This window comes from Aedes albopictus, chromosome 2 (assembly GCF_035046485.1).
Source record: "Aedes albopictus strain Foshan chromosome 2, AalbF5, whole genome shotgun sequence".
Taxonomy (NCBI): Eukaryota; Metazoa; Arthropoda; class Insecta; order Diptera; family Culicidae; genus Aedes; species Aedes albopictus.
This window is the reverse complement of record NC_085137.1, coordinates 322,471,294-322,488,100: the sequence shown is the minus strand read 5'-3', so window position 1 is coordinate 322,488,100 and position 16,807 is coordinate 322,471,294. Positions and strand designations below refer to the sequence as shown.

The 16,807-nt window shown below is 38.1% G+C and overlaps 1 protein-coding gene across 1 annotated transcript in view; it reads left to right on the top strand.

The window, feature by feature from the left end:
• Positions 1–16,807, top strand: part of LOC109403065 (tyrosine-protein kinase Dnt) — a 305,015-nt gene that overhangs the window by 166,387 nt on the left and 121,821 nt on the right. The window contains exon 7 of the mRNA XM_062852383.1: positions 12,071–12,237. Coding sequence (XP_062708367.1) covers positions 12,071–12,237 — 167 coding nt within the window. The remainder of the gene's footprint in view (positions 1–12,070; positions 12,238–16,807) is intronic.

Below are 16,807 nucleotides of genomic sequence, written 5' to 3'. Positions count from 1 at the left end.
AAAGGAATCAAAAAAGTCGACTGGAGCGAGAATTTGATGTTTGTCCCATACTAATCTCCACACGACATGTTCGATATCCTGGTAAGCCACGCCACAGACACAGAGATTGCTTTCTGAGAGCCCAATACGGAAGGTATGTGCATTCAACAAATAGTGGTTGGACATTAGCCGACACATTACACGAATGAAATCGCGGCCTAAATACAACCCTTTGAACCATGGCTTCATCGACACCTGAGGAATGATGGAGTGCAACCATCTACCCATCTCTTCATCTCTCCATTTGTGTTGCCAGCTGATCAAGGTCTTCTGACGGGCCAATGCAAAAAATTCGACGAAGGCGATTTGACGCTCGTAAATATCGTCTTCGCTAGCACCTTAGCCAGTGAGTCCGCTTTCTCATTGCCCGGAATCGAGCAATGTGACGGGACCCCAGCTATGGTGATGGTGTATGAGCGTTTGGACAAAGCACTCAAGACCTGGCGTATTCCATTCAGGAAGTATGCTGAGTGCTTCATCAATTTCATTGACCGAACAGCCTCCAGAGAGCTTACACTGTCGGTAAAAATGAAGTAGTGTTCAGGTGGAAGGGTGCTAACGTACTCTAAGGTGTAGTATATAGCCGCTAGCTCAGCAACGGATACTGAACATGGCTTTTGAAGCATGAAGGCGGCGCTATGAAAATTGTTGTAGACACCAAAACCAGTCGAATCATTTGTCTTTGAACCATCTGTGAAGAACTGTCTGTCCCCCCCTATATGCCCGAACCTACTTGCAAAGATTTGCGGAATACACATGGAACGAAAAGATTCTGGTATTCCATGGACCTCATCATTCATGGACAGATAAAAATCCACAGAGGAACTGTTGAAGTCTGAGAAGTTGTCACGATTGGTGTTAACCGGAGAGATGGGCTTACCTCCAGCGTCATGTACACTCATTGCACAATTATGGGTCACTCAAGGAGCAATCATTTCATAATATGAATAGTTTTTCATACAAAAATAACACTTTCATTATTTTTATTTTATATTCTCTTCATTGAAACTCCTTTTTATTGTTTTATATAAAAATCTGCTTGTAAAATTCACTTTAGGCGGTGAAAATTACTGAAATATTGGTGAATAATGAAAACCACAATGGGTTTGAATAATGGGTCAAAATTGGCTGTGTAACAATTATGGGTCAATTTGTTGCCTATTATGGGTCACTCAAGAGGAATCGGCTGAACAATAATGTTTTGTCTATTTTTTCAATGAATGGTCACTTATTCTAGATAGATCAACTATAGTAGAATCTAAAACTGGTCTCAAACCTCTTAACGAAGCGTGTTTTTATGATTTGGAATCAATTTTTCAAAATTGGGACAGAATCTCCAACACAACCACTGATAAACGCCTAAAAGTATGCAATACCCATGTACGCAGAACTGTCAATATTATGCTGCACAAAAAGTGACCCATAATTGTGTGATTTTCGGTGTTCCTTGTCACAATAATGAGTCATTTAAATTTTGCATGAAATAAGCTTTAATTAGCTGCAGTCACATGAATTTTTACATTTAGAACGTAAATTATACTTTTGTTCTGGTGACGATACCATTTCGCACTTGAAAATCACTAAAGCTCGCCTTTACAGAGCTTACGAAAGCAGCGCACGCACTTTCTGATGTTCACAATCGAAGCGTTGCTTTGACAGATGGTTTTATGCCGAACAAAAAATTACTGAAAATATATAGTTTTGACGTATAAGCCCGTGTGCGATACGTATAGTGACACAAAACAAATCAACTCATCAACGAAAAATGATAATGGCTAACAAAAGCTTGCAATTAATTAGTATTTATCTATTAAAGTGGAAAGTGACTAATAATTGTGTGTGACCCATAATTGTGCAATGAGTGTACCAGTAGTGCACACTCATAAAACGAGTTTGAAGGTTCTGTTCGAGCAGCTTTTCGAAATTTCCTATGACCAATAATGGATTCACAACCTCGCATCGGATGAGGAACCGCAACGACAACTCCGCAAAGCGGTCTGTCAGAGGCTGTACACCAGCAAGTACTTCTAAACTCATTGTGTGAGTCGAGTTCATGCAACCTAACGCGATCCTAAGGCAACGATACTGAACCTGTTAAAGCTTCAGCAAGTGTGTTTTCGCCGCGGATTGAAAACAAAAACTACCGTATTCTAAAACCGACAGAATGGTTGTTTGGTACAGCCTGATAAGATCTTCCGGATGCGCTCCCCACCATGTTCCGGTAACAGTTCGCATAAAATTGATTCGCTTTTGGCATTTTTATACCAGATACACAATGTGCTTCCCCCCAGGTGCATTTGATAGCCATCGGGGTGTCAAAATGTTGTAACTTCACGGTAGAATGTGTCAGAATTTTCAGTCAAAAAGCTTAACATTGCATGTCTAGGTAAAACTCGATTTTTTCCTCTCACTCACTTCCATATATTTATTTGAATACTTGATAGGCTATGGTTCGCTCCGTCTAATCTACGCCGAATGAAGATTTCTTTTCCACTGGACTCAGGCCAAACGCTTTCAGCCCAGCTAGACGTTGGTGTAAATTGTATCTACATTTGTCGTTCTCTCAGCATCTGTGCGACGTGACCAGCCCAATATGGTCCGCAGTGTTTGATTAATTTGATAATACATACTTTCTTTGTACACTTGATATAATTTTTCAAAAGTCGGGGATACTGTTTTCTTCTTTATCGCCGATTATTGGTCGCAGCACCTTGCGTTAAAAGAGATCAAATGCGTTAAAAGACCTTCAACGTCTAAGTCTAATGTATGTATATGTCTGTTCGATACTTGTATGCTTGAGTAACCCAAAGAGCACGTGCTCCGTGGTCTCGTCGCAGAACCTACATTCCCTAATCTGTGCAAATACCACCTGAATCATCCATAGCCCAACAGAAACCCACCCTCATGAGATCGCGAGTCCATTTAGACATGCCCGACATTGACGACGATGTTCTGGCGATCCGTCTCGCACTTCTTATCTTGTCTAGTCTAGTCTAGTCTAGTCTACACATACACAGCCATGCATTGAAAGAATCCTGGAAAATGATGGAATCGACAACTTCTATCATTTTTCTTGTCATTATAAATGATTGCAGTACATCATAAATACATTACAAGCATTAAAGCGGCTAGACCTACTGTGCAGCGTTTTTGATTCAACAAAGAAGCTATTGAGTGGGGACATCTCGTACCAACCACTCAGCTTAAATTAAAACAACAAAAAAACGGTGGGGGGCGACGATGCTAAGAAGGTTAATGTCTCCCCTTGGTCCTGGGATGGAACACAGGTATTTGGTCCGTGTCCTGGCCCTAATGCCTAGGCTTAGGCGCCTTTACTCGCACTCTGAAAAGAAACTAAAAATTATGGCCAGGGTTCGTTAATTATTGACCCATCTCACAAATGTCAATGAGAACTACAATCAATCACGTAATTTAATGCTAAACAAAGGGATCAAATCAGTAAGATCTCACCAGGAAAATGTCCTGCTCCAGCTGATCTAGTAATCCCAACAGGAGCCATGGATAGCTGTCATCTTTCCGCAGCGCAGCGACTAGCTTGATTCTTCCTATGTCTCTCTTATGGATTTTGATATTCTTCAACGATTCCCGCCGGCGGGGATTTCTCTCGAACTTTTTCAGAGATTTCTCCCAACTTCTCGGTGAATTCCTCTCGGGATTTCTCCATTGATTTCTTCTCAAATTCCTTGAGGGATTCCTCCCGAGATTCTTTCAGATATACTTTTTGGATTCGACTGTGATAGATTTTAGCTTGAAAATGGTTCTTCCAGTCTTGACAAAATTCAAATACAGCTATTTAATCTTGTCCGACGTTTCGGTCTCATTTAGGGCCTTCTTCAGGCAATAATTGAGTCCCTGAAGAAGGTCCTAAATGAGACCGAAACGTCGGACAAGCTTAAATAGCTGCATTTGAATTTTTTCAAGACTGGAAGAGCCATTTTCAAGCTCTACATGAGATATCATGTAAAATTACGTTACGTTGGTGTAAATTTCCGCCAATAGTCGCGTAACCGGTTGGAGTCCATGATGGCTTACGCGATGGTTGGCGGAAATTTACACGATGGTAATGTAATTTTACATTATATCTCTTGTAAATACGCACTAAATCTAGCATTCCCTTAATGTGCTTGATTTCTCGCTGAATTTAAATTACATTTTTTTTCTGTGAAGGGTATTCGTCTAGGATTTTTAAGGGATTCCTTACCAGATTTTTTTTTCGGGGATTCTTCCCGAGATTCTTTCCTGGATTATTCCATGATTTATTCAGGAATTCCTCCCAATATTTCCCGGAGATTCCTCCCGGATTTTTTCAGAGATTCCACTATCAGAAGGCCGGCTCCAGAGGCACGTTATCCACTATGGTTTCATTCGGAAATTTCTCTTTGTATTCCTTCTGGGATCTTCCTCAGAACTTTTCTAAGATTATTTAATGGATTCTTTCTAAAATTATTCCAAGGAATCCTCTACGATCCATTCAGGGATTTTTCCGTCATTCTTTCAGGAATTTCTCCCGGGATGCCTTTTGAGATTGCTTCCGGTTTTGATTCAGGGATTTCTTCCGAGATTTACAAGATTCTTCAAGAGATTTCTTCCGAAATTCCTTTTGTCTTTCTACCCAAAATTCCTCAAAGGAATCCTCCATAAATCTTTCAATGTTTCTTTCTGTAATATTTCCCGAGATTTCTTCAAAGATTCTTCAAGATATCGCTACTGAAATATTTTGAAAGATTTTTCCCGGTTGTCCATTATTGATTCGTCCCGATATTCCTCCAAAGATTTTTCCAAAAAAAAGCATCCCGGGTCTCCTTCATTGATTCCTCCCTAGACTGCTTAAGATTATTCTTAAGATTCTTTTTATTAGGTTCCCTTCAGGAATTCTCTCCAGGATTTAAGGGTTCATACTGGAAATATTCATCACACACCCTTATTTTGACCACTATTTATGAGTACACCATACTAATCAAAAGAGTGATTTATAAACTACGGTCATTTTTCCTGTTCGTAAAGTATGGGGGTGACCCCATTTTTTCCAGACTTCCTTCAGGCATTTCTCGCGGGATTTCTCCACGATTTTTCAAGGAATTCTTTCCGGGTCTAAAGGAATACCTTTATTCACCCCTTCCACGATATATTCAAGGAATCATCCTGGATTTTTACAGAGATTCCTCATGATTTATTCTGGAATTCTTCCTGAGATTCCTTAAAGGATTCTGTCAGCATTCCCTCAGCGAATTTTCCTAATATTATTTTAGAGAATTCTCGTGGAATTCCTTCAGGAATTTCTCCCGAATACTGAAGGAGTTCAGAGATGAATATATTTCTCTGGGGATTACCGAACGCATTCCGTCGTTGATTCCTTCCAGTATTCCTTCAGGAACTTCTCCCGGAAATTTTTCATTGCTGGCTCCCAGGATAATTTCAATGATTCCTCGAAGTTTTTTTTTTTTGAATTCCTTCAGCGATTTGTTTTGGGATTCCTTCAGGGAAGATTCCTGGGATTCTATCAGAGATTCGTTACGAAACCTCTCATGGGATTCCTCTTTTATTTTTTTTTATAGAAATTGCGCACATTATTCTTTCGAGGATCCCTGGTCATTTTCCAGTATTTTTGCTGCGATTTCTGCATTGATATTTTCTGGAAACTTTGCACGGATTCTTGTTGGATTTTTTTTTTATAATTTATTTTTTATGATTGATTTTTATGATTTATGATTTTTATGATTTCGTGATTCCTTTCAGTATATTACTCCCGAGATATCTTCTGGGATTTTTGCTATGACTAGATCCTTCCTCATGAATTTCTCTGAATTCTTGCGAGCATTACTTCTAGTATAGAGTAAGAAAAGTATTTGATAGTTAAATGAACCAGGGCAGGGAAACGTCAAAAACTGATGATAGAAAGGAAACATGTCCCGTGTAGCTACCGGCTTAGAATAGCACTACGGACCACCTGTTCCGAGGATAAAAGTCCACCAAACAGGTGAACCCAATCCAAGGTGTCAGGCGACCCGTGCTGATGGATGAATTGTTAAGGGGTTAAAAACATACTCGATCTTTAACGGAGCTCGTAGCGTGAGAAGATCTCCTTTTTGGGTTGCGTTGCGGCGGAAGAGCTACCAAAATGAACCCTAGTCCTAACTGCTTCCAACTATGGAACATCATATTTTAGTAATTAAAGGAAAAATTGTGGTCCTTATTACATTTCATACCTTTTAAAATGACAGGTCTCGGTTTGCTTGTGGCCGAGAATGATCTTGAAACAAGGAAAACTGGATTAGTATTCCTAATCTATTTTTTCCGTTGTTCACTGATTGGAAGCAGTAAGCACTAAGGTTCTGATGCATGGTCAATATCGGTACCGTGATTTTGGGTGAAATTGTTTGACGTGAGGGCAATTTTAATTTGTCACAAATAAAGCTTTGAACTTAAAACAATTTGTAGAAAATGACCATCATCTGGCTCAAGGGTTATTGAATGATGAGTTTACATGTTTTACAGATATTTTTTTTTAATTATAAAGGTTTTAAATAACAGATAATTAGTCACATATTTCTGTATTAAATTTAATATTTTCCGAAACTGTGTGTTTGGCGATTTTCAAAGACACTTTCAAACTTTTGTTATCGTAGCTGTATCGCACATGGAATAAATATTCGAATTAATGTTTATAGATACCAACTTAATGCTAATTCTTCACACGACCCCGAAGCTAAAATTTCTGATTTTTTATTTTAAATGATATTTATTGCAATAAAATGATTTGCAGTAAAAGCTTCAACCTCGTTGACTGATGAAACCCGTGGTCGTAGGGGGATTAGGGGCATAAAGGACACCCGGGGCGAAATGGACACCCCTGTTTTTGCCGAAACCGTTGACTTTTATGTAAAACTTTCAATGCATAAGTGTAAAGGAACAAGTCATTGTTCTATTTTTCAAAAGTTCCATTTATATTCCTTCAAAATAACCGAAATGTCATTGAAATTGAAGCATGTTCTTCATATGGTGAATTTCTTATAATTTTGAAGCAGCAGCAAATATGGCATTACGAGTGTTTGAGTGTGTCCACCATACAAACAAGTGTATTGTTGGCTTATCTACTTGTATACGTAGATTTAGCAATGGATGAAGTATTATATTTTTGATCAGAACACACTGAAAATAGCAATTTTAATGATGTAGTCTATTCGGGGCGAAATGAACACTGGCAATTTTGAATGGATGTACGCGCATTGCATACTGTTAGGCGTTTTAGAGAGTTTGAAAAAATTCAATCTGATTATTTTAGCCTAAAATTTATTTAATTAACTTTGAAATTATGTAAACTTGTCTAAATTGGAGTATTATATATGTGGTATTGATCTCCGTAGGCAAATTACTTAACTGGTCGATATTCTCAAAGATACAGCATAAAATATGCATTGGTGTCCATTATGCCCCGATGGGTGTCCATTTCGCCCCGTACCTTTCCTGCCAGCCCCAAAAAACATAGGGGTATTAGGGGCATAATGGACACCCTAAGCATATGAGCATGTTAGACCTGTATAACCGACAAAAACTTAACATATTATCAGTTGGCTTACAACTTTAACTTGTTCCCTACGTATTTCAATCATTTACAGCTGGTAGAATGTCATTATTGTGAAGAAATAATGAATTGAAAACCATGTGTTTTTTGGGGCTGGCAGGAAAGGTACGGGGCGATATGGACACCCATCGGGGCATAATGGACACCCCTGCATATTTTATGCTGTATCTTTGAGAATATCGACCAGTTAAGTAATTTGCCAACGGAGATCAATACCACAGATATAATACTCCATCTTAGACGAGTTTACATAACTTCAAAGGTTATTAAATAAATTTTAGGCTAAAACAATCGGATTGATTTTTTTCAAACTCTCTAAAACGCCTTACAGTATGCAATGCGCGTACATCCATTCATAATTGCCAGTGTTCATTTTGCCCCGAATAGACTACAACATTGAAATTGCTATTTTGAGTAAGTTCTGATCAAAAATGTAATACTGCATCCATTGCTAAATCTGCGAATACATGTAGATAAGCTAAAAATTCACTAGTTTGTATGGTGGACACACTCAATCACTCGTAATACCTTATTTGCTGCTGCTTCGAAATTATAAGAAATCCACCATATGAAAAACATACTTCAATTTCAATGATATTTTGGTTATTTTGGATGAATATAAATGGTACTTTTGAAAAATAGAACAATGACTTGTTCCTTTACACTTACGCATTGAAAGTTTTACATAAAAATCAACGGTTTCGGCAAAAACAGGGGTGTCCATTTCGCCCCGGGTGTCCATTATGCCCCTAATCCCCCTACGGGTTTCAATTCATTATTTCTTCACAATAATGACATTTTACCAGCTGTAAATGATTGAAATACGTAGGAAACAAGTTAAAGTTGTAAGCCAACTGATAATATGTTAAGTTTTTGTCTGTTATACAGGCCTAACATACTCATTTGCTTAGGGTGTCCATTATGCCCCTAATACCCCTACTTGTTTTGAAGCATTGAGTTTGACCATATCGATAACTATTAAAAAATTGGAAGGCAAAAACTATGAAAAGTGATCGATTTCATCCGAAATCACGGTATCATTTCTTGACCTTTTCGTCAAGGGATCCGATTTTGACTGAAAAAGGAGTGTGCTAAAGTGGAACCTATCAATCAGAATCCTTCCTTGCGATTAAGTTGAAAATCGCTACTGTAACAACACTAACTGTAAGGTACCCCGGGGCAAGTGGGACCTTAAAAAATGATAGTTTGGTTTTGTCAAGCCAAACAATTCTAAACATAACTAATTTTAAAATTCCAATGGTTCTAAAAGACATTGTTGGTATATTTCTTCTTATTAATGGGCATTAAAACTGTTTCAAATTTTTTACTTTCCGTATATTATGCATATAATACAAAGTGGAGCAGATCTTCATTTACTCCGTATCACGGGGCAAGTGGGACATATTCGGAATGTTTATTCAAATGGCTTATTAAAGTTGCTGCATATTTGTAAGGTAGCATAAATTATAAATATCTTATACAAATAACTATGTTTAGCGATTTATGTTGGAGGAGTTTTGTGGTATCGTACATAAATTATGTAACCCATATAATGATGAAGCACTGAGAAAAAAAATGATTTAACTCTAGCAGCTCGTACAAAACAAATTGATTTTTTATACAAAAAGCGCCATAAAGTTAAATGCCAAAAGAATTACAATTTGCTTTTCATATTACGTAGTTGATGAATCGCACCAAAAGATTTTTCAAGATTTCTAGATGTTGTGTTTACCCTTACATAATTTTACGCTCATTAAATAAATATGTTTAAATCGTGAACTTTGAATACGTAGTTTTCCATTTTTTTTTTCATACCTTATGGCCGGTTCCTTAACACTCAGAAAAACTCATTATGCAGCGAAAAACGAAAAAATAATAGGATTTGCTTAGGCGAAAATATGAAAAATAATTGGCTTCGAAAAAAACATGTTCTACCCAAGACTTTACCATTTTAAACAATAGCTTCATCATCAGAATAGAAGTAATTAAGTATAATTCAACGATTGATTACTTAAGGCGCCGATTTTTACTTCACTTTTGTGTAAATTTCGGTTTAGGCTAAAGAAAGCGAGATCAAACTATGACATTATGTTTGTTACTCTCGTAGGTCTCACTTGCTCCAGATGCTGAAATGCACTAGGGCAAGTGAGAGCAGTTACGTAAAGGTAATAAATGAAAATAAAATACAGCTTTTTCGCTCAAAATAATTTGCAAGCACTCCAAATATTATCCTGAAACCGAAAAAGTTTTACTCTATTTTTTATTCTATTTTAAAACGACGAATGTAGTAGGGTATGTTAATCTCACTTTATGAATTAAAAATTACATATGAATAACAGTAACATATATGTTCTCTTTATTGTGAGAACAATAACAATTTTTGAATTCAAAGTATCCGTTGGTGTGATACCTATGTTTTCCATGAAGAAAGTTTGCCTTAAAAATAAAAAATAAAAAAAATCTAGCTGTAGGTCTCACTTGCCCCGGGGTACCTTAACAGTAACTGTAGGTAATATCCACCTGACCGAAAAGCTTACCATTACATAGAGGAATAACTTCATCAATTTATTGATTGCAACCTAAATAAGCTCAGTCCTGGGCCGAGAAGAAATCGAACCCAGGCCCAAATTAGAGCAAATTTAAATATATACATGTGGAAGAAAACATGTTCATTCAATATTGGAGCCAGTAATATCCGTAGTAAGCCGTAATGTCATCTTGCAGTTCATTTTATTTTATTTTTGAGTAGCTACCACTCTTTCATTCGTCTACAGTTGGCTTGGGTCTATACGGATCAGGCTGTAACGACATTATACATCTTAAGGCGACTCCCTGTATCACTCCTATTTCAGCTCTTCTTTTTCGATTCTTATTTCTCACAGTCATCGAGCGCAACAGTAGTGGTGTTGCCTTTTTACATTTGTTCTATAAACAAACAAACAAAAATAGCATCTCTTTGTCTCGCTTTCACCAATGTGAACATTTCAAGATTATTAATCATTTAAAAGCAATTCAAGCAGTAGACTACTCTGTTTTGCTAAATAACAATGAAACATGTCTCAATATTACGAAAAACACCGAATTTTATGTGTAATAAGTTAAAAATGATCGAATACTCTTAGTATGCTCTTCCGCTGTTGATGTTTGCAAGCAGCAGCAGTGTGGGCGGACAGTGCGGAGGAGATTTCACAAATAAAAATTATTTGCTTTTATTACTATCATATGTGATTCAAAGTACAAGAATAATCATTCGAAGAATAGTTTTAGATTTTACGACGTATCATCGATAAATTTGAGTTGACCATTTTAATGATTTTGATTGATTTTATTGATGAATTGGCCCGCAAGATCGACATCACTACGTTCAATGATCGATGATTGTGCGCCGGACGGCACCGTCGCGTAGCGCTGCTGCCGTCGTCGTTGTACTGTGGTGAGTGGTAAACATTGCCATCGAACTCTTGATGTGGTTGAGACAAATTTGAATAATTTTCAAGTTTGAGTGAAAATATTTCTTTGTGGTATAGATAGTTCGAAAGAGAATTGTAATTGGAATAGTGTGTTCTATATTTCTTTACAAAATATCTTGCGTGAAGTGGAGAATTTTAGAGAAAAGATAAGCGTCGATTTCCTTACGTAAATGTATTAGTGCAATACTGTGTAAAGTTGAATTTGGATGATGATTCTGAAGTAGCCATTTTGTGATGACACAAGAAAAGGCCTTAAGATGGAATGTTACTTAAGAAAATTATCACCTACATTAGACTGGCCCAAACACAAAAATCACGATAATTGACCTTATGATCAACAAAAAAGTTTGATGATTCGATAAAATTTGCTCCCCTATAACAAATCAGCTTCACTTGTTATACTGACCGATTCAACATCTCCCTATTTTTCATTCTGACTATGGACAGCTTGCAAAACATGCACGTAGACAAAATTTACTCACCCATGAAATATAATAAACACGGGCTGGATTCCAAGACCTCCACCATTGAGTAAAACGTAAAACACGGTGCGGAAGCCGTCGCAGGTTAGCCTCAAAATCGCCCGTTATTACCTAGCTACGTAGAACACCTACCCGTTCCGAGTGAAAATATTGTTCTCCCTTCATGCATACACATTTCCCCTTCACAACAGTAGGATGTCAGACAAACTTTTACCACGGCAACCAACCAGTAAAGCATCCGCACTCAACCTCGACAACAACGCCACCGTAGAACACCCAACACCATATCACAATCCACCATGCATTCTAGGGTCGTCGTGCCGAGATTCTTCCCCATCATAACCATGAGAGGATAATCATCGTTTTTCATCATTGGGTTTCCCTGATTTTTTTTTGTTCGTTCCTACCCCACCACACAGTGTTCATGTTGTTGTTGATGTTGTGTTTACCCGCCCCGTGGGGTGTTTATTTCGCAGGGTTTCGCAGTACACCGTCCCCGTCGCCGTACGCAACGGCTCTGCTTCCGTTGAACCACGCACACAGCCAACAGAACGGACTGGCCACCACGGAGTCCGTTTACGCCAAACCGGAATCGGTCTGTCCATCCCGGGTGTCCTATTACGCTTCGTCGCAACTAACTCAGGTGGGTAAATGCCGCGGGTGGTGGGTAGATAGCTAGTAGATCGTAAATATAGTGATACGCGGATTTAACTCACTCCCCCAATGTCTACGTTGAATGTTGAGTTGAGATGCGATATCAACTACCAACGAGGCCTTCATAAACCGTAATTTCTGGTGAGGTTGGTCGACGTGTCACAATATATCTATTATTCAAAGTTAATGGATACATTTTGAAACTACATACCATTTCATTCAAACATTGTCGAATTTTAAGTAATTATGGTTTAGGACAACAATAATTCACGTGTTCTTTAAGAATCATAAAAAAAGTAAACCAACCATCATCCTTTTTTTATCTTATAAAGTATCTTATGCTCGATTTCTTCACCTCGGTTTAACCGGTAAGCCTGCCTTACCCATACAGTTAAACCTGGTTTAACGCTGCATAGGCCAGGGTAAAAAAAATCGCCCCTTTATTATATTACATTTAAGCAACTTGAAGTGTAAGTTTTAAACCCGTAAATTGATGAAATCTACTTTCGTGCAACAATGACTGTTTTGGTATTCTATATAGTAACCTCCAACAGGTGATGAGTCTTGCGTATACAGTCAGGTCTTTTTTTACGCGGTTTTGATTTACGCGGCCGCGTAAAAAAAACTCCATACAAAAAAAAATTTCATCGTCTTATTTTTGCATGATTCGTCGAGAAATGGTGAGACTTTTTTTACGCGGTTTTTTTAATTTTGAACTGAGTTTTTTTTTACGCGGTACGTATCCCCCGCGTAAAAAAAAACCTGACTGTAATCACGGTAGTTGTGGTACCGTAAAACGCGGTAACTTTGGTTGATTTTTTTAATGTTCCCAATATTTTTCTTAGTTTCATATTTTTTAAACACGTATTGGGGTCTCAGTTACCTGGATCAGCATTCATTGTCAAAATAGTCAAAAAGTAGTGCAGATTGTTTGAAGGTGATAATTTTCATTTTTTTGCCCAAATAGTTTTATAAAAGTTTGGTTTTTATAAAAATACCTCTACACTCTTAGAAAAAAATCATGTAAATTCAAGTTCAATTGGATGCACCTAAAAGGAGCGGCTCGTTTCACACAAATTTACATTTTCTATCACAAATAAAGTCGAGCTAGCAATCGACAGATAAAAGATATGATTGTAAAAATTGAGCTTGAATAGAACACTGGCCCGCTGATTGAGAGGCACGGACTTTACCTCTCTGCCATATCTCCGAGCTTTTTTTTTTTTTTTTGTCTGTATTAACGAGATTTTTAACCCTAGGCTAGTTCATCTCGGGACCCACGCTTTACTTCCCTTCCGAAAGAAGAACCCACATTTTGTGAGTATGTCGGGAGTGGGATCTCCGAGCTATGAGTTTGATAACAAATGTGAAACTGTTCCTATGTTCCTGGTGAAATTGGTTTGTTGATATCTTTTGCAACCAACTCGAACTCACATGATGGATGTAAAGCTGAGTCTAATTTGCCATTCAGTCGTGAAATGTTTACGTACGTTGATGGTTTATGTCACGTGTAAATCCCTAATTTTTAAGAGTGTGAAATAGACTTTCATATAATTAGTTTCGATCCATGTTTCTTTTTTCTTAACTGATTAAAGGAATCATGGTTATGAGATACAATACACGATGTCTACGGTACTATCACAGTTACCCGCATTATCGAAGTTACCCCGTTTTACGGTATAAGTCTACGGCATTTTGAGAAACGCGTTTTATATCGCCACACGCAGTGTGTGCTAATCGCGGATACGAATAATCCGCACGTGTTACGTTTTAATTAAGCTGTTATGATTCTTGTTGCAACAGCTGACGTATGTATTCGTTTTTATGCTGAATTGCTTAGGGGCTGTCCATAAACCACGTGGTCAGGGGGGGGGGGGGGGGGGGGGTTTGGCCAATGACCATTTTGTATGGAAGAAAAAAAAATGTGTATGGACTAATGACCACGCGGGGAGGGGGGGGGGGATTGAGAAGTCTCAAAAAAATGACCACGTGGTTTATGGACAGCCCCTTACCATTTCATCGACGGCTCTGTATTATGGACCTATAATCCTATGAATACTAGCGTGGGTCATCGGAGCCGTTTTCTCAGATCACAGCTTTTTTGGTTCCATTTCGGGTTCTGAGTATCTGTGCAAAATTTGTGCACGATCGGTTGCGTCTACACTTTGCGCATTGCAATTGAAATTTGTATGGGATTTTGTATGGGAAAGCATACTTTTTTGCATTTTTGTCATAAGTTGAAAAAGTTGGCTGAAACTATTTAACCGATACTGTAAAATGATGTTCTGAAAAACTTTGTTAAAGACCGCAAAGCGATCCGCTGCTTTAAAAATAAGTTATAACCAACGAACCGCATGCATGTGTTTATGTTTTAGCATGTAAAGGAATAACAATAGCAACAAAATCATGCTGTTTCGGCAAGCAATGCCAACGTTATAACTTTTTTCATAAGCATCAGATCACTTCGCGGTCTTTGACAAAGTTTTCCAGAACACCCTAGGCTATGTTTTCACTTTATCGGTTACATAGTTTTAGAAAAATTCGAGCTTGTCATGAGGGAAATGCAAAAAGGCCCCGTCCACAAATTACGTAACGCTCTAGGGGGAGGGGGGGAGTACGGCCGAGCGTTACGGCCCATACAAAAATTTTATGATTTTCATACAAAATAGCGTTACGGAGGGGGGAGGGGGGTCAAAAAATCTCAATTTTAGCGTTACGTAATAAATGGATGCTGCCAAAAGTGTGTTTCCCATGTAAAATCCCATACCAACTTCAAACGCGATGCGCAAAACGTAGACATAACCGATCGTGCCCAAATTTTGCACACATCAAGCAGATCCCGCTCCCGGTACGGCTTTATTACTATTGATGGGGACCACTGTCTAACCGGCCAGTTGCGATAGCTGCTTTCTTGGCTGCAGTCGTCGGGCCGGAACCAAAAATCGCGGAACCTCATCCACTTACACTACAGCCTGCGGTAGAGGAAGGTGCGGCTGCTGAAGGGCCGCAGGCGGAAAAATAAGAAATTGCTTTATGTGCCCAGGCACCTGTAGTAGGAGAGCCAAGAGAAAAGTCTGCTGCTACTGCATATCAACGTCGTTCCTGGTGTAATATCTAGAGGAATTCTGGGAGGGACCTCTGGTAGAATTCCCGGAGCAATCCTTAGATGAATTCATAGAGAAACCTCTGAAGGAACCCCTGGAGGAATACCTGAAGAAAACCCTGGAAGAATGCCTGGAGAAATTCCAGGAGGATTCCCGGAAGAAATTCCAGGAAGAATTCCTGTAGCAGACTCTGGAAGAAATCCTGAAGCAAGAGGAATTTCCTAAGAAACCTTTTGGGAAATTCCTGGAGAAATCATTAGAGAAATTTCTGGAAAAAATCCTGGAGGAATTCCTGCAGAAATCCCTGAAGCAATTTCTGCAGGAATCTCAGGAAGAATGCTTGGAGGAACTTCCGGACAAATTCCTGGCTGAATTTCAGAAGGAACTCTTGGAGAAATTTCGTGGAAGAATTCTTGAATGAATTCCTGGAGGAATTTCTAGAGGAATTCTGAGAGAAATCCCTGGAGAAATTTCTGAAGAAATTCCCAGAGGAATTTCTGGAGGAATTCCAGGAGGAATTTCTGGATAAATCATCGGAGGAATGTCTGGCAGAATCCTAAGAAGAATCTCTGTAGATATTCCTTGAGGAATTCCCAGACGTGTTGTTGCTGCAGGAATTTCCGAAGGAATTTCTGGGGAAATTTCTGAAGGAATAGCTGGAGCGTTCCTGAAGAAATCCTTGGATTAATTCCCGCAGGACTCTCGGGAGGAATTAATACACTGGAACCTCTTTTTATGCACATGGCTGGGACTGCAGAAATTAAAAATGTGCTTAAATTAAAAAAGGCATAAAAAGAGGGAAATTTATGCATAAATTAAGTTTGGGAGGAATTCCACGGAGTCATGTCAGTCGATCCTGAGCGACCATTTCAAAAATATCTGAAACTTTGCACAGTTTTTCAATTTCATCTAAATCGCCATTTTTCGATATCAAACCTTCATATTCACTCACGACTAACTTTTCAAAAGGGTGTATGCGAAAATAGTTCAAAAATATTCTAAAAGCTGTACAGCAAAAACGGATTGTTCGATTGTTATGAATTTTTCGGCAAAGTTAGATAACTAAATGATGATTCCTTAGAAAATATACACTGTAAAAAATTTCATTTTTTACTTTAAAAAAATACGATCTTTGTCACAAAAACTCAAATATCTCAAAACCCTATCTTTTTACCAACGTAAATTTTTTAGGGAAAATGGTCCATTTAATCAGCTATCTACCATAAAATTTTGGTGATGGTAAACTGGTAAACAAAAAAGTTATGACATTTCAAACATTTCACAATTTTTACATTTAGTAACAAAAAAAAATTTTTTTTTCTGTGTAAATTATTTCGAGAATTATATTTTGATGCTGATTTTATTGTAAAGGCTACCGCCTGAATTAAACAAGTTGTTTTCATGATATTTTTGTTTGATTATTCATAATTACTATAGTATTTATTTGAAACTTAG